A 23450-nucleotide genomic window follows, 5' to 3' on the forward strand; every position below is an offset into this window, starting at 1 on the left:
TCGCAATGATCACCACTAGTGACATCATTTTACCTGCTGAGTGTTTTAATCGCAATCAGGTTTTGTCGATTTCAAGCTTGAAACATCCTGGCAGTCAGATAACCTCACACATAAAAAACACTTGTATATGATACAAAAGTTCCGATACTTTTTGATAAAATCTACAAAAATTTTTGTAGATTTTAAAAATTTTGTAAGTTCACCTTAAAAACATCATTTCACTCTTCCGGCTGTCTATATTCATATTTTAGCTATTCCACTTCTTACAAAAATTTCAAGATGCTGAATGCCTGTTAGAAGTCACTGCTAGGGTGTGACAATACTGGTGCAGGTGGTGTCAAGTTATCCCCCATACAGTAGTGCAGTACTCCTCATCGTATTTGCCTTGTCGTCACCTTACCTTTTTATATTACGCTAGGCTCAATAAGAGAGAATTATTTTAGTTACTATTGTTAATGGCTTAAATTCCTGGTGTTTCTGATAATTGTAGCAGATAATATTAATATTGGTTCAGTAATGGCTGTCCTGGTCCAAAGGGTAATTGGTGACCTTCAAAAACAGTTGTGAGGTGAGCATCGTCAGAATTGCTCAAGTGAACCTTAAGCAACGGTTGATGAGGATATCAGAGCACACAGGATGCTGGACTAGTCTCCAGTATTACTCATGCTTGGGTATATACCTGTATTATGTTGTTTAGACAAGTGTTTGTTCTATTCACAAAGCTATTGACTAACCAGGAAATTTCTCCCTAACGCCAGGTGCTCTGCTAAAACTTGCGCTGTCTTTATCGATAATAGCAATCTCGTTTAAATTCTCGCTAGGCTATTTTAGTAGAATCGGCTTTTCTCTCGGGAACTCTTTTTTACCTATAGCGCTTCTTCGTCACGTTTGCGTTCAGCACTTTTGTTTTTCATAATCCCCGAAGGCCTACGCTGATGTTTATAGGAAAATATTTTGGTTCTGGATGATTCCTATTTGATAATTCCTGTTTGCATCTTTCCAAGCTGATTATCATCTGCTTCATTTTCATCTTATTCAAGTCTTAGCATATGACAAAGGTGGCTTTGCTTGGTTTTGTTTATACGTGTATGTTCAAGTTATAATCATTGTAAAAATGCATCACTCGATAGACTGAGGGTCCAAAATATGCTCTCAAGCTTTAGACATGCTGGTCGCATCTAGTCCCGAAAAGTATGTATGTATATATAACTTTTTATTGGCGTTAGTAATCATCAATAAAATGAGGTTTTTCACTACATGCCAAAAGAAAAACTGAAAAAACAGAAATCAGGAATTATTGAGCGAGTCAAACAGAAGTGTTTTAAAAGTTGATAATCTAATAGTATTGTGGAGTCAGGATAGCGAATTGTAGGTTATAGTAACAGAAAGTTTCATACACTGGAACACATGATGGTGGATGCAGTATGTTGGTGTCACGAAATAGCAAACGGTGTTGGTCATTCGTGTGGAAGGGTAAATACAAATCTTCTGGGCATGTTTAAGCAGGATTTCAATTAAAGTCTGTAAGATTCCAATTCAAGTAAGGGTTTCTATTTTGATTTCAGCATTCTCACTCTTCCTTACGTCTGGCATTCATTCATCCTTTAGGTTATACATAAGTGGATATTTTAATCAGATCAAGTCAGCATCACTCTTATCGAGGGACTTTATAATGAAGGCTAGTTGCTGTATTTTTGAATTGTTCCACGTAAGCATTGGTAGCATTTCGCTTTCACATCATTGTTTACAAATCAGTACAACGTAGCGCCATACTATGTGACTTAAATTGTCGTCTCTTCATTTGCAAATGCCTATAATTGTTTTATGAATTGCCTAAAGTGATAAGTTGACACTCTCAAGTAGGATTGCATCCACTTGTGCGAGATTTCCATCAACTTGCTGTAACGGTCAAGCCACTTCTTGCCAACTTCCTGCTGTCAGTAGTCTCTCCACTTTGTTCTAAGCTCAACAAAGAATTGATTTATACACTAGACAAGTGACTCTTCGGGAGGAATCTGATTACCCATAATTACTAGTAATTAGCTTTGTCCTTCATCTGCTGCGGGTATCAGCCGATAGCTGCAAGGCATGAATGATAACTTCAACAAGCTGTGCGCTTTCCAACTCTCTCGCTAGTATTTTTTGTACTCTTGTTAATATATCACATGAATTTTGTGAAAAATGTAGCTTGCTCAGGCTGTAGGTGTTCTTTAGCCTTCCGGAAGGCATCGCGATTTTGCTTTGCGTTCAGCTTCATTTTCTTCAAAGCGTTTGTCGATTCCGTTTTCACTCAAGCATATCTGGCCTCGGTTGATTCAGTCAGCAATGAAATTGCAGCAATACCATGCTTCGTTTGCTACGCTGCATCCTTCATTTCCCTGACTCTAACACGCTTGTGATTTCACATTTTCTCAAGCATTCTGTTGGGAAATAACTTGAACACGCATGATGATTTGTATGGATCTCTAATGCTCAGATCTGAACAACTTTTCCGCGTTCATAACAATCTTTCATGATTCGCTCTAGAGACTCGTGTTTACTAAATATCTGTTTTATCTCTTATCTGGCATATCAAGTCCATGAAATGAATGAATGCGTCATGAATAGTGCTGAGATATGTTACACTAAGTGCTGTTAGAATGTGATTTGGAGTTGTCTTTTCTCAAACTTGTTTTCTCAAATTTAAACTTTCCAAATTACTTTACACCATTTTACGTGTGTCATAGGACTGTAGTAGCATTGTAGGAAGTTCTTTTGTCCTTTTGAACGGAAACTCCTGTGGCTCGGATGGTTCAATAGTGTAGTACTACTTGTAAACATCGGCCATGTAGCCTATGTCTTTAAACTTTCCAATAGCGGTAAAGCTGTAAGTGTAGCTATCATTGCGTGATGTTGTGACAACGACTCAAAATTCTGTTTCAATTAAACGTAGTGGAATCATGCTTGGCATTTGCATAGTTCTGTTTCAGTCACTACTTGATATACGTAAACTAAAGGGTCACATCGTGTAAATACCTGGTGAAATAAGAGATAAATTTAGTTCATTGAGAAAAGCTAACCGATGGAAAGCAAATCTGGAGAATATTGTGGGCATTTGAGAATCTTGTGTACAGTTGAGTATGTTGTATTTAGGCTGAAGAACTACCCGACTACCAAGGTGATGGTGTCACTTATTCTTGTGATCTACGTCGTGCTGGCCATCGTTTGTTACGTGGCAGATCAAAAGTCACCTGTCCAAGAGAAAGTCATAGCGATTCAAGATAACAGCCCCTCTGACCGGCAGCGCTACATCATTACAATAGAGACAGGAAGTGAAGCAAGTTCCGGCACAACAGCCAAAGTAGGTAGTACGGGTACTTTTATCGAGGTTGTACATGATCGGTATGTTGTTGAAAAATTGGCCTGGTAGGTAGAGCAGTGTTGTAATGATATGGGTCAGTAAGTGTTCACATAAATATGCATGATCAGTAGATAGAGTCGTAGTTACCGCTTCGATTCCCTCAAGTAGAAGAGATTGTGCGCATTAATAGTCAATTTTCATTTCAAAGTTTATGTTCTCAATAGCTAGCTAGGTTATGGTAGGCAGTGTTGGATTCTTTCCTCAAAACCTTTCTACGTAAATTTACCGTAAACCTTAGATTGTGGTGCTCGTTTAATATTCGACCTTCACCTTAGTCGCAGTTAATGGAATAAATGTTACCGTGGCCAACAATGATCACAAAGTTATTTTTCTCAAACCCATTCACCGCCGATCGTTTATATGGAGGTTAAGCATATATTCTATTATTTTCCAGCATTGCATCCTAAAACAGAACCAATGCTTTCAGTCTGATGAATTTATGGGTCTTTTGATATCTTTCTGCAGTAGTCGTTCCCATAGCAGCAAGTGATTACATTTATGTCTAGCCGAGTTACTTCATTACAAATAGCTTATTATCTGTATTTGTCTCGGTAACATTAAAAAGTACGAAATATTTCTATTATTTAACTGTCTAAAAACACTTAAATTGTAATCTAAAACTGTTCAGTGTGTACTTGAGTGGCTTATAGAAGAGTATTTTTAATTTTATCAGATGTAATCTTTGACCAGTTTTCAATTGGCAATATTTATACCATATAGGTGAGCTTGGTATTGCATGGCGAGGAAGGCATGTCGGAGACGAGGGAACTTATTGGTCCAATTGACAGCAATGTTTTCATGGCCAATTCTAGAGACACTTTCCTCCTCACGCTACCCTCTAGCCTTGGTCCCATCTGGAAGGTGAACACCGTTTGTTATACTCACCGCTTTCTACTTGCGTAGTATTCTTTCTCATCTGAAGTTATTTACTCATGTTGCCCCGTGAGAAGATAATTCATAAATTTATTTTAGTCAAAATTTATTTACTTAAAACTTTAAAAATAGCTACTTGCAAAAATAGTACTAACTCATAAAAAGTGTTTTCCATCAGCTACAAAAACCTCAAACTACGGTTACCTCAAACCCGATGTCTATTTGAAAGCGTGTATAATTATTTTTTTAGACCAGATTCGTTTATATCATGACTGCATTGTAATTATGTATTCTCAGCGATGTGACTGTATGGAGTCATGTCCTGAACTTTTTTTGCCCTATGTGTCACATGATTGACTATTTAGGTCTATGTGTCACATGATTGTCTGTAGGTCTATATGTGTCACATGATTGACTATAGGTCTATATGTGTCACATGATTGACTATAGGTCTATATGTCACATGATTGACTATAGGTCTATGTGTCACATGATTGACTGTAAGTCTATATGTGTCACATGATTGACTATAGGTCTATATGTGTCACATGATTGACTATAGGTCTATATGTCACATGATTGACTATAGGTCTATATGTGTCACATGATTGACTATAGGTCTATATGTCACATGATTGACTATAGGTCTATGTGTCACATGATTGACTATTTAGGTCTATGTGTCACATGATTGACTGTAGGTCTATATGTGTCACATGATTGACTATAGGTCTATGTGTCACATGATTGACTGTAGGTCTATACTCTACATCGACTGCAGTTGATGCATCATTAACTGCCACATTTACACATCAAACTAGACTGCACTTTGCTTACTGTTGAATGTTATTGTTTAATATCTGGGAGTTGTTTTCTTGTGTAGGTTCAGTTATGGCACAATAACAAGGGCTGCTCACCAGGCTGGTACGTGAAACGAGTAACTGTAAGAGACTTGGAGACACGCCAATCTTACTACTTCCTCTGTGAGCATTGGCTCGCAGTCGAGGAGAGCGACGGCAAGGTTGAGAGAGAGTTCATGGCTCTTGACTCCCATATAGGATTTAAAGTGGTGAGCTGTCAGGCTTAGCTGTACATTCGATGGCCAAGCTAGCTAAGGTGCTAGCATGGTTGTTATTTCAAAAACAGAACTCAAAAAAATTGTTAAATGACTTTTGGCTTGTCAAAACTACTCATTTTATATAGAAATGGGGTGACATATCTCACAAGTTTACAACTAGAATGTTTCTTGAAAAATGTCAACAGGTGCCCTTTTTTCTGCAGGTGTTTAATGTGAAGGCTCCTCAGTACTTCAATGACTATCATCTCATTCGCTCACTCATTTATAAACCGACTTTCAGCCATTTCTCGAGATTGGAAAGGCTAACATGCGTTTTCGTTGGACTTCTCGCCCACATGGTGCTCTGTACAGCATATTTCTATCTCAAGGTGGAGGTATGCACCGATTAGTCTTTACACAATATACAATGTATATAGCTGCTAGGCCCGGCTCGGCCCGGCTGTAGTTATTCCGTTTGTTTTGTTATTTCACTTAGATGGTTGGCCTCGCATCCTAAATTCTATTGGCCAAAATTCATAAAGCTATTTGATGACAGCATGTCCGTTTAGAGGAAGGCTGTAATAGCATGCATGTCTTGTGAGATCACCCACAATGAGAAACTTTAGCCCGTGCTCCTGCGGTTGTGTACTTAGTTAGTGTTTCAGAGTGGATTGCTGCAGATCATCAGTGAAGAACAGCTGTAATTATTTAATAATTAATAAATATTAATAAAGCTAGAACTTATTATTATTATTATGATGTTTAAAAGTTTCTTCTGATTTTGCATACTGGGAGTCTCGCTCAGAAACTGGCTTACCTGTACTTTTAGATTTCATTAGCTAAGAAGACAACTCCTAGTTTGGCAATGCGGTATATTTACATGGTTGACGGAGGATTAACAATTTACCTTTGTTCTATTTGGTAGGCTAAAAAAATATTTTTGGTTAGTTTGACTATTAATTAGTGATTGTTTTGTAGGAGTTTCGGGGAGAATATCACCTGTTTGACTTGTCAACTCACACCATACTAGTGTCCCTCGGTGTCAACGCGATCGCTTGCCCTCTCATGCTCACTCTTTCTATGATCTTCAGGTTGGTCTGTCAGCTCTTTATGATGGGTTTTGTTGAAGCTTTCTTGAGTTTCCCTTGGATCTGAGTAAGTCTTGACCTTGACACCGATGACACATTGTACCATTTATATTTGATAGTTTTGTAACGTTTTCCATATCATTATTTCTTAAGTTTTAACTTCTCTCTAAACTTCATGCTAGCCTGAGACTCGCTTGTTGTCTCAGAGATACGATAAATAAGACATGAGTCAACCCTTTCAACTGTTGCACCATGTTTAGACGCAGTACCATTGGTGGGCGACCCATATTTCCGACCAGAGAGCACAAGAAGTATAAACACAACAGCGGTAGTCTAGATAAAAATAGTGACGATGGCCGCTCTCCGCAACCACCACACGTCTCGCATTCGTTCCTTGAGCAAAGCCTTCAGCATTGGCAGTCATTGCAAGAATGGGCACAGAAACAGTGGGAAAAGAGGTACCAGAAGGCCCTGCTGGCTGGGGAGGAACTCAATAATATTGAGATGCAAATGCAAGAGCAGGTGATTCAGTGCAGTCGAGTTTCTTTGTGATTATCGCTTGCTTTATAGACTACCTAGAATACTAGAATAGGTTTTAGAGAATTTTTAATCCGCTTTTTGTGACTCACATAATCACAAAGCATGTTGTCGATAATAAAATAAAACTTATTTCCATAAGTGGTTGGTATCAGTTTACCATTGGAACATGGTTTTATACAACCTTCATGGGTAACACCTGCCAGTGTTAGTATGGCTAGCAGGACAGCATTAGTGTCGGGAGTTGTCTGCCCCATATAGTCGGCAGTTTGTGAACACAAGCGTTTAGTGAACTTTTCTTAGGCTAGGATTTTCATTTCTCAATCATAAAGACTTATTTCCGCCATTTTCGTTTATGATTGATCAAGTGGCACACCTTGTAACCGCATGAATAAGGATGATGTAGTGTACTCGACTACTAACTTTGTCATTAACTGAAATCACAATTAGGAGTTGTGCTCTCACAGTTTAAAAGGCCATACGAGTGAACTTTCTGCATAATTCTGTTTGTATAACTTGCCAATAATGTGATTAGGCAATTAACAAACCAAAAATTTAGCTCTGGTTATGTGTAGGAACTTATGTTCTGCTTAATCTTTGCTGAAGCGCTCACCTTGACCTAAATTATTTTTTCTTTTGAGCAGGTTCTGACACTAGCTGAAGCCCAGGCTGGGGGAAGTCTATTCTCTGGTAAAGTTGACCATTCCAAGGCCAGCTCACAAAGTGATGTTAAGTGTCTCATACGCGACAGCGAGAGTAGCAGCAATTCCAGTTCTAGCCAGGGTAGGTATCTGTTGTTCTTTCAATGGATTTATCACTTTTCATAGCAACCATGGCAAATCGGTCATTGTGTTTGTTTTGGGAAGTCTTTTGATCACATATTGATAGCTATTTATTAAAAAGTTCTGTACTTGTTGCTGCATATCAGCATTTCTTTCCTGTTCATACCTATCTTGCTGTTATGTCCAACAAACATAACTGGTAATCGCACAACAGTTTGGAATTGTGTCTACAGACTACCGTACTTTTCAAACTATAAACCGCACCCCCATGTAAGCCTGATCTGCTTTATTTTCCAAAAAACGATAATAAAACAATACATAGGCCGCACCTTTGTATAGGCGGCAGAACTCAGGACAGTGCTTTTTAACACGGCCGCAACTTTGCTGTTTAAAACGGAGCAGTGCCTAATGGCACTGTTTCGTATTATCCGATGCTTTTTAACCTAGCGCCTAATGGAACAGTGCCACTAGGCATTGTTTCATATTTTCTTTCACCGCTAGAGGCCCACTAATCGGAGAATCTGGTTAATGCGCCCTAGCGGTGAAAGAAAAAAGCCACAAATTAGCCTCACCCTCATATAAGCCGCATGGCTCAAATCATCAGAAAAAAGTAGCGGCTAATAGTCCGAAAAGTACGGTATATCATCTCACTATGTTTTTAAGCGGTTCGTCGCAGTTTGAATAGACTAGAGTCACTAGACTTCCCTGATGTCAGTTGTGCCCATTTGAATTTTCATTTGGCATCACCTTACAGGTTCTTCCTCTGTCCGCTCCTTCATGAAATCAAGAAGATGGTTTCTCCCTTCATGGTTTCGACTCTTTGCTTGGGTTCTGTGTTTTGGCTGCTCTGCGGGAAGTGCATTTGCCACTATACATTACAGCAAGGAGTTTCAGGAAGGCAGATTCGTGCGCTGGTTGCAGGCAATATTTGTTACATTTCTCTTCTGCAACTTTCTCATCCAACCAATGGGCATTCTTTCCAAGGCCGTGCTCACCGCTTTGTGGTATAGGAGAGATCCAACAGTAAGTAGCTAGCGTCGTTTTTAGTCACCACATGCATAGCTGAACATCTCTCTACACTCAAAATGGCCAATGATTATGATATAAGCTCATCGTGTTAAATGCATCCTTCACTTGTAAATCATAAGATAAACTTGTTGTCTTTATCTGTTATAGCTGTGAAATCGAGTCATTTTTTACCTGCATGGAGTACAATAATTTGTTGTTGCAAGCTACGATGTCATTATTTTGCATGTTTATGGCTCATAATATTGCTTGTTACAAATGCGTTATTTTGTATTTGCTTTCTTTGCACACCAGGTCCTTCAACACTTCCCAGACAGATACGAGGATGACATAGAGGAAATCAGGGTTCGCTTTTCTAACATCTCCGAGGAGGATGAGATAACAAGAGGTACACGAGCGAGGCAGAGATCACGGTACTTGCGGTTCGCTCGGCCCCCTCAGGAGCGTCAGTTGATCGCCGCACGAAAAAGGACGATGAAGGAAAAGAAATTCATGAATCTTGCCGCAGAGTTCTGCGTGCTCGCCTTGAACCTAACTCTGCTTCTCGTCGTTGTTCTCTGTAAGTGGCTTTGTCCATTTTTGGCTGTCATTGTCTTCTCACAACCTTGCCTCCCATCGCTTAGCTGAATGTTATACTTGGAGTTGTCTTACATCAAAATTATTTTTATAGCTTCGAATCATGATGTTTTAATGATTGAGAATAGAATTGAGTTTGGAGCTAGTGTTTCTACTGTTTTAAATCACCCGTCATTTTAATGTTACTTTTTCCAACTACTAGTTTGTACGCTCACGTCTTCTATATAACAAGTAATCGGAATTCTGAAGACTCTTGTTATGTTACATGATTCTATTACAATAATCGCTGCAACGTAACTAGTTTGCTTTTGTGCTATACCTTTATCATTATTCCCATACCTATCCTGTCTGCAGCTTATCAGTTTCTGTGACATTCAGGCTGTGAGAGGGACAAGTCATTCAACCTCAATTCGCATGTCAAGGCTTTGATATCTACAAATGAAATAACAGCAAGATATCAGGCATTTAATAGCATAAAGAGGCCTCATCATCTATGGGATTGGCTGCAGAATGACCTCAAAGACCTTCTTTTCACTGAACACGCCCACAACCTCGGTGCTAGTATCATTATCGGAAATGCAAGTCGGATCAAGCAGGTTGGTAGGCAGCCTTGTCGTACCGAACTCATAGCTTGTCGTAACTAGCAGTTAAATACGACAACTATTCTTTGCGCGTTTCTATGGCTTCTTGGAGTAACCATGGTGCTTTCTGTTTAAAAACATTTGTGTTTGTGTCTTATTATGTCATCATGACAGCACTAACATTCCATCAAAACCTCTGCAAGCGCCTGTACCCTATAATCATTAGTCCTTTTATAGTCACCAACCAATGTGCATATGCACACTAACTGATATTAAGAGAGCTTTTTCAGCGTTCTGTTAACCAACTATCGTATCTGTATTTGTAGGTGCGAGTGCAAGACGAGGAGTGTATGGCCCGAGGTCGAATGCCTGCGTGGACGATGAGGGACTATTGTCACCCGTCCTACTCTAGGTACACGGTAGATAAGGATACATATAAATTTGGAGACAAGAATATTTCCTTCTCTGAAGTAACTGGCACAGAAGATGCGCTGATTTATGGCAAATTAACCAGCTACACAGAGTCAGGTGAGTATTGTCCATTTAACGACTTGATCTTTATTCCTATGTCCTGGTGTATACATTGAAATGTATCACTGTTCTTTCTCGACTCTTTGTGTTTTTAACAGGGGTTAAAGTTTGTGTACTCATTTTTTGCCTGTTTTGGCATTCGCAGATCATTGCATTCTTTATAGAATGTCACAAGAAATAATTGCTATCTGACCTCTAGGTTGTAGTTCCTTATATGCTTTGCGAGTTGCTTGCGCCTTCATCATCGTTATCATATCGACGCTCCAATTATTAATCCAATCTCAATTTGAAGAAGTTGCTGTAAACATTTTTTATTTGTATGGGCAAAAAATTTCTTAGTTGTCAAAAATTTCGCCATTGACTTCCAAAGTTAACTAGTTTATAATCTAGATCAGTCTTCATGTATGTGGAATAATATAGTTTTAGTAGCCGCAGTAGCACAATCAGTGCAGCAGTAGAGTCAATTGTTTGTCCAGTGATTGGCTACTGTGATGTTGTTTTATGTTTCAGGTTACGAGATGTTGCTGCCCGTTACGGAGCCAGAGTTTATTAAGGCTATCGATGAGTTGCGGAGCTTCGGCTGGGCCGATAAAAAGACTCGTGCTGTGTTCGTAGAGCTTACCATTTACAATTTACCAACTCATCTCTACTGCTCTGTCACGGCTGTACTCGAGTTTTCTGCCACTGGGCAGATTATTCCCTCCATAGATGTTGACTCGGCAAAGCTCTACAGGTACTCTTGCTCATGTTGCTGCTATAAGGAAGTTACCAGCAATTTGACTGACTTGTATTCTGAGAATGAAAACTATTTTGTTCTGCGTTACATCAAAACATATCTTTCTGCGAGTTTTGTTTGTCATGGTTTTAGTAATGCAGTGTATATATAAGGTTAACATCAGCTGCAGATTATCTTTCCCATTATTTTGGCTGGTGTGTGTGTGTAATTGAATATACTTCTACAAACATGGCCTAGGTTTCAGTTTTTTAATAGAGTTAAGTGGGCTGCATTTGAATTGGCAATTTTGTGTTATAAGGCTGACAATTCTATATTTTACGTATCTTGAATCTAAGTTTAAGCATACACATGTTTTTCATATTTGACCTCAAGTTGGAGCAGAAATTACGGATGCTAATAATATAGGTATGTCCAGATGTGTTTTAAAATGCAGAACAGATGTTACAGGTATTAAGGTTTGCTGTTACAGGTATTAAATGTGCTGTTACAGGTATTAGATGCGCTGTTACAGGTATTAGATGCGCTGTTACAGGCATTAGATGCGTTGTTACAGGCATTAGATGCGTTGTTACAGGTATTAGCTGCGTTTTTACAGGTATCGGTCTACAAATGGATATGTGGTTCTCACCGCGGAGCTCATTTTCATCTTCGTTTACCTGTGTCAGCTTCACTTCAACATCATTTCTGTGGTCAAGCTTCGGCGTCAGTACTTCACTCAGATCTGGAACATTCTAGACTGTCTCTCTATGATTCTTTCAGCAGCTTACATCGTCATCTACCTCTATAGATTCGAGGTGAGAATGTAATGTTACATCTTTTGTATTTCCATTTATAGCTGGGAGGGAATGTGTTTTACATTCATTTTCGCTGTTAAAAATAGCTGAGTCGATCGTAACTAAATATGCATGATAGTTATGATTAATTCTTTCAAAGACACTCCCAGCAGGATTTTAGCACCAAGCTTATATCTTTGTCTCTAATAATATTCTTATTAATTATTTACAACGTGTTCATATTAAAGCCGTTAACACTCTTCGTTAACACTCTTCGTATCTCCGCATCTCTCCTTAGTTATGTTAGCGGAGTGCTCCTCTTCTGGACCTGCTAACAACAATTACAGCCATATCATAGTAGTAACCTCACTTGTTTTTCATCAAGTTTTCTTACATCACTAATACAAGGTCTTTGAACTGTAAAAAACGTGAAAGAGAAGTCGCTGATGCATTTATAGGTTATTTATACATGTAGGTTATTTATAGGTTATTTATGGGTTATTTATAGGTTATTGCTATGAAACCACCCAGACTGCTGCATACGTTTAGTAATTAAGGCTACGGAGTCTTAAATAACATAAAATAATAAGTCTTCATAACAAATGCTTGTAATTGGACGACGCTTTTCCATTCGCTACTTCTAATTGGATGACACTTTTCTGTTGGCTATTTGTATTTGGTTAATAGCTTTTTGTTGGCTACTTCTAAGTGGATGGTACTTCTCCATTTGCTATTTCTAATTGGGCACTGTTCTATTGGCTACTTCTGCGACACTATTCCTTTTGCTAATAATAGTGGCGCTGCTCAGTTTTGCCAGGCAATTTGCGGTAACAAACCAAAGATATAAAACATACCTTATGCAATGAACATGCTTACGCTTTTCCAAGATTCCTTGAACAAAATTATATTTTCTAATGATACCAGCACAGGTGACATGTTGACCAATGATGTTGCATGTTTGAGGTCATTTCCAAGTATCCATTTTTATTGCATGCAATTAATTTATCGCAAAAGTGGATTTGCCAGTTTTTACAGCTTTTAAAATTTGAGGTGTCTTTGGGATCAAATGCTAATGAGAATTGAGTGATCACCATCTCTCTTATTTTATAGATCGTTGAGATGCTCCACAACGAGTTGCAGCAGACATTTCACACGGCATTTGTAAATGTGGCGCCTCTTGTGTTCTGGGACAGGGTACTCTGCCTCCTCCTCGGCCTCCTGCTCTTTATCACTGTAGTAAAGACCCTCAAGCTTTTCCGCTACATCAAAACATTTGCTCGCCTTGGCAACGTCTACCGCCGAGCTGCTCGTGACATTCGGGCCTTCGCTGTAAGTTCCTGCAAATATGCACCGCTTTGTTTGTTTTCAGTTTGTTCATTGCAAGCTTTATATTGCATGTAGAAATGTTTTTAAATGTCTGTGCCGCTGACCGGTTGTGGATGGGCAGCTCTTTGTCTAGTTGTGTATTCCAAACTGTTTTGTCTAGTTTTTTATTCCAAACTTTTCAGGTAGAAAGGACTCTTTTTAGTTTCCTTTCTCGTGAATTAGCTATGCTAGCTAAAGAATTACCACTTTTGTTTATAGGTCTTGTTTGGGCTTCTCCTCATAACTTTTGCGAACCTCGGAGTCGCCCTCTTTCAGTCCGTCTCACACGCATTCAGTGACTATTGGCATGGCATTATGTCTGTCACTGAATTCTTGTCAGGCTCAATTGTTAGCTACCACGAGTTTGAGCATACGATGCCATTTTGGGGAGGAGCTTACATAGTGTTGCTAGCGGGAGCAGGGCATGCTATTCTCCTCTCCTTGGTAAGTTCAGTTGGTTTTTCCTCAAAGTATACCATTCATCAGAGCTAGTTTGAACTATTTCATTATTTATACGAAGCAAAGCTCATATCAACGACTTCTAGAGGTTTTAATTATTCAGATGTTGCATGTAGGTTTCCAGTTTTTTTCTGGTTTTGGATTAGTATTTTATCCACAGAGTATTATCTCATCATAATTTATAAAATTACTATATATGATTATATAATACCTACAGATGTGACTAAACTAAACACACCCAAATAGATATGCCCTTGGCCATGTTTAGTCTCAGCACCCATGATTCTCTATCATATAGCTACAATATTACTGTAACTTGTTTTGGTATAATATGTGGAGATGGAGGTGAAGTAGCCACTAACACTAGAGCTCATTTGTGGTCATGCTTCATGTTTATCCTTAGTGTTATGTTTTCCTCTTTTTATGACCATTTGTAGATGAAAACAATCCATTTCCATGAGTTGGAAGCTGCCCTTGTTGTCCTTGTATGATGATTTACAAGAAATTCACTCTATTACTGTATCGCTGAACAGATAATTCATCGTCTTGTGTTTTGTGTTTTCACTTATTTATACTTGCACACCTTTCACTCTCAAATATATGATGAGAGCACAATATATGTGATATGTATTGGTATCTATCATAAACAATCTGAAATTAGTGAGGATTAAGGAAAAAATACTTATATATAAATATTTTATCAATAATTAGCTATGAAAGTAGTGGTGAAGTCACCATTTCACAATAGCATGGCTAGTCAAGGTGCTGGGCTTACGGGAAGGATTCCTGGTCTTATTTGCATTTTGTGCATGTATAGAAGCATTTCCACACAGCTAAAAAAAACTGAGCGATACATAGAGCCGCTGGTTCAAACAGCCAGGATTTATTTCTGTTTGGCACCGATCAAACCTTACCTCGTTATAATCCACTAGAAGGTATTTGAGTTCATAGATCTGTAGCTCGTGTACCTATAGAAGGCTACCCACTACATTTAATTGTTTCTGGAGGATTTCATTGCTTGTAGGCGGTGGCCATGCTTACTTATCACTTGCGCGACTTCAAGCAGGACACAATACTCGCTATGGACCTGAAGGAAGCGCTCGGGTTCATGTTCAAGAAGCTTATGAGAAGGTTTAGTAATAGCGATGCAGAGACGGTAGAAGATAACGACAGTCAGGATCTGTCCCCGGTGAGTCCTCATTTTAGAATTCATATTGTGAAGTATTTTACGTTTATGTAACAAGGTGTCAGCGTTTGTTAGAGTGCATCTGGGTCAGGCTGGTCTCATGAGCTCTTGTTGTATTACTTCTATAGGCTATGGCTGGGAGTGTTCTTTAGGTTTGAAATATTTGAGTATTTTAGCATAGCTGTGATTGCTGTTGCATACCCTGTTGCTGTTAGTTCATAAATGGCCTGACATTTGATTAACCTCCTGGTCATAATTGCCCTCTTAGTGCCTCCACCCAGACATTTGCTTTAAGATAATTAATGAGCTACGGGCCAGATTTGAACTTTAATGTTATCTCGTTTGTTATTCCTATCGCTCTTCACATCTCTCTCCGTCACTATGTTTTCATAACGCAGTTATTTTACAAGCTTGTATCAATTCGTCAGTGATCCACAAGATGGAAACAGCAGAAGTCCGCCAGTCAAACGCGTTTGGTCGCTAGCGAATCTTTATCAAAGGTTTCATGTTTGCGAATGATGGAAATGATTTTTGCGAATGATGTGCAAGAGAATGTGGCAAAAGATATTCTACTTGAAACATTTTTCACACTTGAGTCATTTCTATTTTGATTTGACAGTGTAAGAGTGAGCAGCTACGACCTCTGACGTAGAAATCATTATCTTTTGTAACAAAGAAACGACTGATCACACGAATGATCCTTGAAACACTTTAGGTAACGCAACAGGCGCACAACTCCAAATACTCATCATCTGTGTCATGGAAACGGTGTAGATGGTCACTATTCATATTCAGGTTTACTTGTCTATAGTCTGTTGTAAGATTTGTCTTTGTCTATCTTCACCGTGTCTTACTTTTCACACTCGAGTAGGTCCGACTTCTTCCCATATCGGTTGTTCATAATTGATGGCATAGTTAGCGGATTAACTGTTTGATCTCTTCTTAATATTCGTTGAATCCTTGAAGGAGTTCGCTCTTGCTGAGATGGAGTATCAAGTAGAGGAGTTACTTTTCAAAATGTCGGCGCTGTGTGATGGCGTGTCTCTGCCAGCCAAGCCTAATTTGTACTACACGACTGGATCGGATCCGGTGCTGACAGTAGCTGATACACTCCAGTCCGGTCGAATCGGTCAGGAGAAAGACGATGAGGGCTCCCTGAGTAGATTGTTGCATCTGCAAAACATCGGCACTGAAATCGGGGACAATGAGCAGACGTATAACAGGTAGGTTTAGTCTAGCCAGATCTCTGGCTAGATCTGAAGGTGCTTTTACATTAAAAATAGCGTTTTGATGATTGAGCAATTTTGACCGACATGCTAGGTCATTGGCTGTTTGTGTTCAAGTTACAGGCATTTTACACCATTGAGCGAGATAGCTTTGCATTTAGAAGTTTATTGAAAGTCGTTGAATATCGACTGTGACAAGTCTGTCTGGGTAGTTTTCAACGATTGTAAACTATGGCACATTTTCTTTCGGGTGTTGGTGAATCTAACCATCTATGGCTTCTGTTTGTCATTTAATGAGATGCCATGGTTTGTTTAAATGTACCTCGCTGCATGTAATTTCAAATAACAGTTACTTTTATTCTGTGTAACTCGGCTATATCATCTTAAAAACCAGGGATACATCTAACGTTTCTATTGGGTTTCAGTATTATCAGCCATATATCAACAATGGTGAGATCAATTGTTGTCTTTAGCAATCAAACTAAAAACTGGTTTGAGATTGTTCGCAAAAAAAGATTTAGAAAGTTAAATCCTTGTGATATTAAATTATCTCTTTGATATCTGGTATCACTTTCATTAACTGGCACGCATCTCTGTATTAGAGACTAGCTCTTGTCAGTGAGTGACATGGTTTTTAGAAGAGTAGATAAAACCTTCCATTTATGAAGGAAGTCCTAGCCAAGCTAGACTAAAGTAAAAGATTCGTCGAATTATTAAACAAAGTGGGCGGCATTGATTAGACAAAGATGGATGATGAAACAGATTGTTAATTTTTATATCAATTAAGTTAAATAAAAGTATCTTATTGCGTTCTTACACCATAAATATTAATTATGGCTGTAATATGTAAACTAGATCGGAGTGCACATCTAGACATAATAACATGAATATATTTAATGCTCTGATATGTCAAGTTTGTCATCTCATTCTATGGGAGTTTGATATATCCAAGTTTTACTGTACTTTGTATCAATATTGGTTAGGGTGAGTAAAGTTGGCAGCAGGGTTGCTGAAGGTTATGACAGTTGTCTAATCATGTTTGATTTGATAAGGTTATATAGTACCTGTTGTTGATAGTATATACTCCTCTATCATATGTACAGTTGAGCTCTCGCTATCAAATATCACCTATTATTTGTACAGCTGAGCTCTCTATCAAATATCACATGTACAGTTGAGTTCTCTCTATCAAATATCACCTTTCATCTGTACAGTTTCATCTGTACAGTTGAGTTCTCTATCAAATATCACCTATCATATGTACAGTTGAGCTCTCTATCAATTATCACCTATTATTTGTACAGCTGAGCTCTCTCTATCAAATATCACCTATCATCTGTGCAGTTGAGTTCTCTATCAAATCTCACCTATCATCTGTACAGTTGAGTTCTCTGTCAAATCTCACCTATCATATGTACAGTTGAGCTCTCTGTATAAAATATCACCTATCATCTTACAGTTGAGCTCTCTCTATCAAATATCACCTATCCTGTGTACAGTTGAGTTCTCTATCAAATCTCACCTATCATATGTACAGTTGAGTTCTCTGTCAAATCTCACCTATCATATGTACAGTTGAGCTCTCTGTATAAAATATCACCTATCATCTTACAGTTGAGCTCTCTCTATCAAATATCACCTATCCTGTGTACAGTTGAGTTCTCTATCAAATCTCACCTATCATATGTACAGTTGAGCTCTCTGTCAAATCTCACCTATCATCTGTACAGTTGAGTTCTCTGTCAAATCTCACCTATCATATGTACAGTTGAGCTCTCTGTATAAAATATCACCTATCATCTTACAGTTGAGCTCTCTGTATAAAATATCACCTATCATCTTACAGTTGAGCTCTCTCTATCAAATATCACCTATCCTGTGTACAGTTGAGTTCTCTATCAAATCTCACCTATCATATGTACAGTTGAGCTCTCTGTCAAATCTCACCTATCATCTGTACAGTTGAGTTCTCTGTCAAATCTCACCTATCATATGTACAGTTGAGCTCTCTGTATAAAATATCACCTATCATCTTACAGTTGAGCTCTCTGTATAAAATATCACCTATCATCTTACAGTTGAGCTCTCTCTATCAAATATCACCTATCATCTGTACAGTTGAGTTCTCTATCAAATCTCACCTATCATATGTACAGTTGAGTTCTCTATCAAATCTCACCTATCATCTGTACAGTTGAGTTCTCTATCAAATTTCACCTATCATCTGTACAGTTGAGTTCTCTGTCAAATCTCACCTATCATATGTACAGTTGAGCTCTCTGTATAAAATATCACCTATCATCTTACAGTTGAGCTCTCTCTATCAAATATCACCTATCCTGTGTACAGATGAGCTCTCTTCATGGATTATCATGTGTACAGCTGAGCTCTCTGTATCAAATATCACGTGTACAGTCTAGCTTTCTCTATCATATACTACTGGTCACATGTCCACCCGTCTTGTATACAGTGTTTGTGCCAAACATTTTCGGAAATGCTGCTTTTTATATGCAGTTCAGTAATATTATGGCTGCAGTTATCTGGGTGGTAAAATCATCTCTTGAAAGTTGAATATTAAATCTTTTACCCCAAGTTTGGCCTAGAATAATGGCTCTGGAAACCAGATCAGGCGCCAGATGCTGCCATTTGTCTCTATTTCTCATCAACTCCTCCATAAGATGTGCAAAGGTGTTTTGATACTATGACAACTACAAGTTCATGCACTACAACATGATCACTATTGCTATGACTCTCACTTATATTTCTGTGTTTTTATTACCACCAAATTCCTTTGACTGTTTCCGGATCCTCGTGTTACGGCGGCATGTAAACACACTCCGCTTTGTGTTATCATGGTAGCGTACATGCTCTAATTCTTTGTTGCGTTATCTTTCACACGAATGATCTGTTTTCTCTCGACCGTCTCATTCCTATTGTCTATGTTATAGGTCTCAACTCGAACTGGATGTGCTTCGACAGCTCCAAATGGCGCATCCAAGAGATGCAGGAATCAATGTTTGGGATAATCTTAGAGGAGTCAGTGTAGAAGGGACTCTGTCTGAAGCACTCATCAGTGGTGAGTATGTCGGGGCTCGTAGAGCTTGTTCAAGTAATTTGTCATTATGGATGAATTCTTTACTGTCAAAGAAACTTTGTTTTGTAGGTCATGCTAAGTTAGCTAGCATGTTCCCTGCATATTATTCCTCAAAATACTGGTTTAGATGGCTGTTTTGTGAATCAATAATTCGATATATTCTCATTGTGCTGAGGCGTAACTAAAGGAATGGCATTGTTTAGATTGTGGCTTGTTCAAGTACATAGTAGTGTTGGAGATTGTGATTGCATACGCGGTACTACGTATTGTAACTTCAATTACACCGCTTGCTTTAGGTTACGCTTTGCGGCCTCCTCGACCTTAGCATATTGCTGCATGATAAACTCATGAAACGAGTGTTTAGCCTTTTCAATTTACTCAGACTCATTTCAAATAGCTTTGTTATTTGAGTAGCTCCTATAATCATTATCTAAATAGTTAATTGTAATTATAGCTGTACTTGAAAAGTTTCAGTAAACACCGATTCCACTTTTTGTGAACCAACTTGACCTCTCTATTGCATTGCTGATGAGTTGGTGTCGCCATTTTAACTTTTGTTCATTTTGGTCTTGTAGAGAATGAGATACCAATACACCGGCATGACAGCACTCTCTATCACACTTATGACAAAGGTGATAGTGACGACGATAGCAATGGTTCATTTATCAGCATACCTGATGAAAGTCATACACCATTTTCTCACTACACTTCCAGTTCACCACCAGAAAAACCTTCTAAACACAAGCAGAAAAAGCAAGCGAGCAGAAGTGACAGCAAGCACTGCGCTAATGCTGAGGTGTATGAGATGTGCGAACGCACACGCCCTGTCTTCCATGACATCGAATATCATAATGACGCATATGTCAGTGATGTAGAGATCGAGTTGGACGTGGAATTCACGCCATCGCCGTATCGACGCGGTGGTAGACATATTAAAAAGACAAAATCGGTAACTAGTAAATCGCAAGCTTATCAGAATCAAGCGTATGATGATGATGATGAAGGCAGTGCTACTGAGCAAACAGATTTGTAACCGGCATCGAGAATTACTTTTCTACAATGTAATCTATATTATTTTATTATAGGATCTTTCCTATTTTTCTTACACATTTTCACTGCATATTATTGTTGCAGATCTGGCATATTTCATGGTGCAATTCTTTCCTTCAATTTTCTTTTTGTAGAATATCTCAGTACTTAATTTTATTGGTACTAGTCCAGACCAGCTAGTGAACAAGCATATTTTCATGTTTTAATATATATATATGTGTGTGCAAACCTTTTATCATATGCTCTACATAAAACTAATTTGTATATATTTTATCATATATGTATGTACACCTTATCTATGTAGACTACTGATTAACCCCCTTCTTGCATTATGCAATGTTTGCCAAAACATCTAATCGTGCCATATCTTTTTTCAGTAGATTATTTGTATTCGTTATTTCGCTACCTTTTTCTAGAATTGTTTTACGAAATTCATAAGTTTCTATAATTCATAAGGTTCTATCATATTTTTATATTTATTCAAAGACTTGAACATTAAAATACAAAATATTTCACCTTCAGGTGTCTGCCATACTACATTGACTACTACTCAATTTAATGTTATCTAGTTTAAAAGCCATCAACGCAAAAATTATTTAGAAGCTTGTTCAAAAAAGCAAATATTGGTGGTAAAAGTGAGTGTAATTTGGACGGATAGAAATGATATTCTCTTCTGGTGACTAAGGGCTGTAGGATATCCTTATTTTTCCTCCACACCTGCTTGTGTCATAAGGTCAGCAATGTTTCGCTCCAGGTCATCAATTCTGTTACCCATATCATCCAGTACAAAGACGTCAAGGAGCATAACTTGAAATAATAGGACTGTCTGTCTCTTACCATTGTTCTGTGCAATTTAAGTTATATACATGTAAAAGCCCTAAAAAGGCTAAAAAAGCAAAGCTGTTTAAAGAGCTACAGCAGTTTATAACGAAGTAATGAAAAGGATATGTCTTGAAATGATCTGATCCGACATGTTCTTGAATTTATCTTGCATCTGTTGCATCACCCCTTGTACCTTCAAAGGAACATATGAAAATACAGTTATTACATACAAACTACAAGCAAAGCATATCAATATTTAACATCGTTGTTTTAACGTACATGCGTAGAATTAGAAAGCTTTTCTCGTAATGTGTTCCTTATAAAAGTGACCATATATAATAAAAAAAATTCGAAGTAATTGCCGGTTTGAATGGCTATATTACATGCCTATTTGGTATACGAAGTCTTAATGTATTTTTAATGGTTACTTACAAAAACAGTAAGATCCTGTACATTATGAGGGTTAGCGTCAGCAGTTGTAGCGACATCCATTGCTGTGAAAGATAGAAAAAGCCTTGAAGTTCTTCTCGCAAGCGTCAGCTACAACTAGGCTGTCAAGTGGTTGCAAGGTACGCCAAGAAGTAATCTGCATTTAAAGTATACCGGAAAAGTTGAAAAGTCATATACATTTAGTTTAATTATTTATTTAAAATAAAAAACATATTAATTAAATAAATTTAATTAATAAAATATAAAATAATTTGGTGTTCGTTTCATATTTGATTACTGCAGGTTTTCTGTGAAAGCGTGACAAACAGCTTTGCCCGAGTCGACAACTCTCAAATTTCAAACAAAGTTCTGAAAATACTGCATACGTTAATTATGTTTTATAGCACAACTTGGTCACAACCTCACAGATTTTTTGATTGTTATGCATAGATTTTTGGAGCTCTATTAATTGTGAAAGATAATAACAAAATCAGAATAGATGTTAGAATTTCTCATCAATAAAATAGACAATCACCGACTCTGCTCAACAAAATTTTCTCTAAATTTTTCAACTTGGGGATTGTGATTGCAACTCATATGCTGTCAAAAATGCGGTATTGATAATACATTCTTTATGGTCAGAAATAACTATTAGTTCTAGTTTATTATACTCGCATTTTTTAAATATGCATAATAATACAATAAACACTACTTACCATATTTTTTCTAGTTTACCATATTTTTGACGCCTAGAATAAGTGTTGTTAATTACTTGAGTAGTTATTCTCTCTTGGCATCTTAAACCTGTAGTATTACAATTGTTTATTCAACAGCTTACAAGTTGCAACTTAACTTGCTCAACTCAACTTAACTTAAGTTGACTACCAACCATTTTGTTATGCAACAAGACTCTAGTAAAGACACGGCTAAGTGTAAACATATTTATTACTTTGTCTTACATCAATTTGGGATCCTGAAAATTTTTATTTTCAGTAAACAAGATATTTTTGTGTCAAAGTTTTAGCGCTAAATTCTGCTAATTGATGTCTTTATCAGTCAATCTGTTATGTCTGTAATAATATGATTTGTGATACTGATAGTTGTACATCAGGCTGCCAGTTCTTACTCATTTGCACAGCTTTATAAAATGTCAATCAGTAGTAGGTGAGACCATAACACCCGTCAATGACTAGCCAATATAGCTTTGGTCAGCTTTTTTTAAGTAAATCAAGGGCACACATCGTAGTTATTGAATTTACACATCACCTAATATTGCAGAAGTTGTCTCCTCAATAATTGTAATGTGGTATGCAACCTGACAAATACTATTTGTTTGTTCAGATATTGATACAGAAACGTTATTATTTTTATAAGACTCTGATGTGCATATATTATCTGAGAAAAAACATATTTTTTATGACTTGATGACTAAACTGAGAAACCATGAAGTCGTCTCCCATGGCTGTAGTTTTACAGTCTTCATTAGTAAAACTAACATAAAATCTTTCTACAGAGTTAATGTACAGCCATTATTCATTTATGCTTGTTGTTTACTCTACATAGTAATGGTCTAGATCCGTTCTGTTGCGCTAAATAATTTCTTTCCAAAATTATCTGTATGCTTTTATTGACGAGGAGTGCTTTATTAGTATTTGTTCATCAATATTATATATAGAATATTAGAATTATTGATAAAACTAGATAAATTACACTACAAGGTGTTTTTGAGTTATCTGCCCACATGTATACAAATTTCTACACATTACAGGATATTGACATTTATATGTATTCGGTGTCGTTTCAAGATGTGTAGTGTTAATTTATTATTGAGCTAACTTGTTATTGTTAAATTATTATTC

General features: G+C 37.6%; 1 protein-coding gene across 1 annotated transcript in view; it reads left to right on the plus strand.

Moving 5' to 3' along the window:
• LOC137386971 (polycystin-1-like protein 1) overlaps positions 1-20872 on the plus strand; it is a 60591-nt gene extending 39719 nt beyond the window's left edge. The window contains exons 18-36 of the mRNA XM_068073220.1: positions 3133-3340; positions 4121-4261; positions 5157-5342; positions 5555-5725; positions 6309-6421; positions 6679-6940; positions 7600-7738; positions 8492-8760; positions 9058-9322; positions 9718-9935; positions 10247-10448; positions 10962-11184; positions 11783-11981; positions 13071-13289; positions 13545-13769; positions 14809-14973; positions 15937-16193; positions 19145-19272; positions 19866-20872. Of these exons, the coding sequence (XP_067929321.1) occupies positions 3133-3340; positions 4121-4261; positions 5157-5342; positions 5555-5725; positions 6309-6421; positions 6679-6940; positions 7600-7738; positions 8492-8760; positions 9058-9322; positions 9718-9935; positions 10247-10448; positions 10962-11184; positions 11783-11981; positions 13071-13289; positions 13545-13769; positions 14809-14973; positions 15937-16193; positions 19145-19272; positions 19866-20323 (4048 nt within the window). The 3' untranslated portion in view covers positions 20324-20872. The remainder of the gene's footprint in view (positions 1-3132; positions 3341-4120; positions 4262-5156; positions 5343-5554; positions 5726-6308; positions 6422-6678; positions 6941-7599; positions 7739-8491; positions 8761-9057; positions 9323-9717; positions 9936-10246; positions 10449-10961; positions 11185-11782; positions 11982-13070; positions 13290-13544; positions 13770-14808; positions 14974-15936; positions 16194-19144; positions 19273-19865) is intronic.
• Positions 20873-23450: the final 2578 nt, after the last annotated feature.

Source organism: Watersipora subatra, chromosome 2 (assembly GCF_963576615.1).
Source record: "Watersipora subatra chromosome 2, tzWatSuba1.1, whole genome shotgun sequence".
NCBI classification, from domain to species: Eukaryota; Metazoa; Bryozoa; class Gymnolaemata; order Cheilostomatida; family Watersiporidae; genus Watersipora; species Watersipora subatra.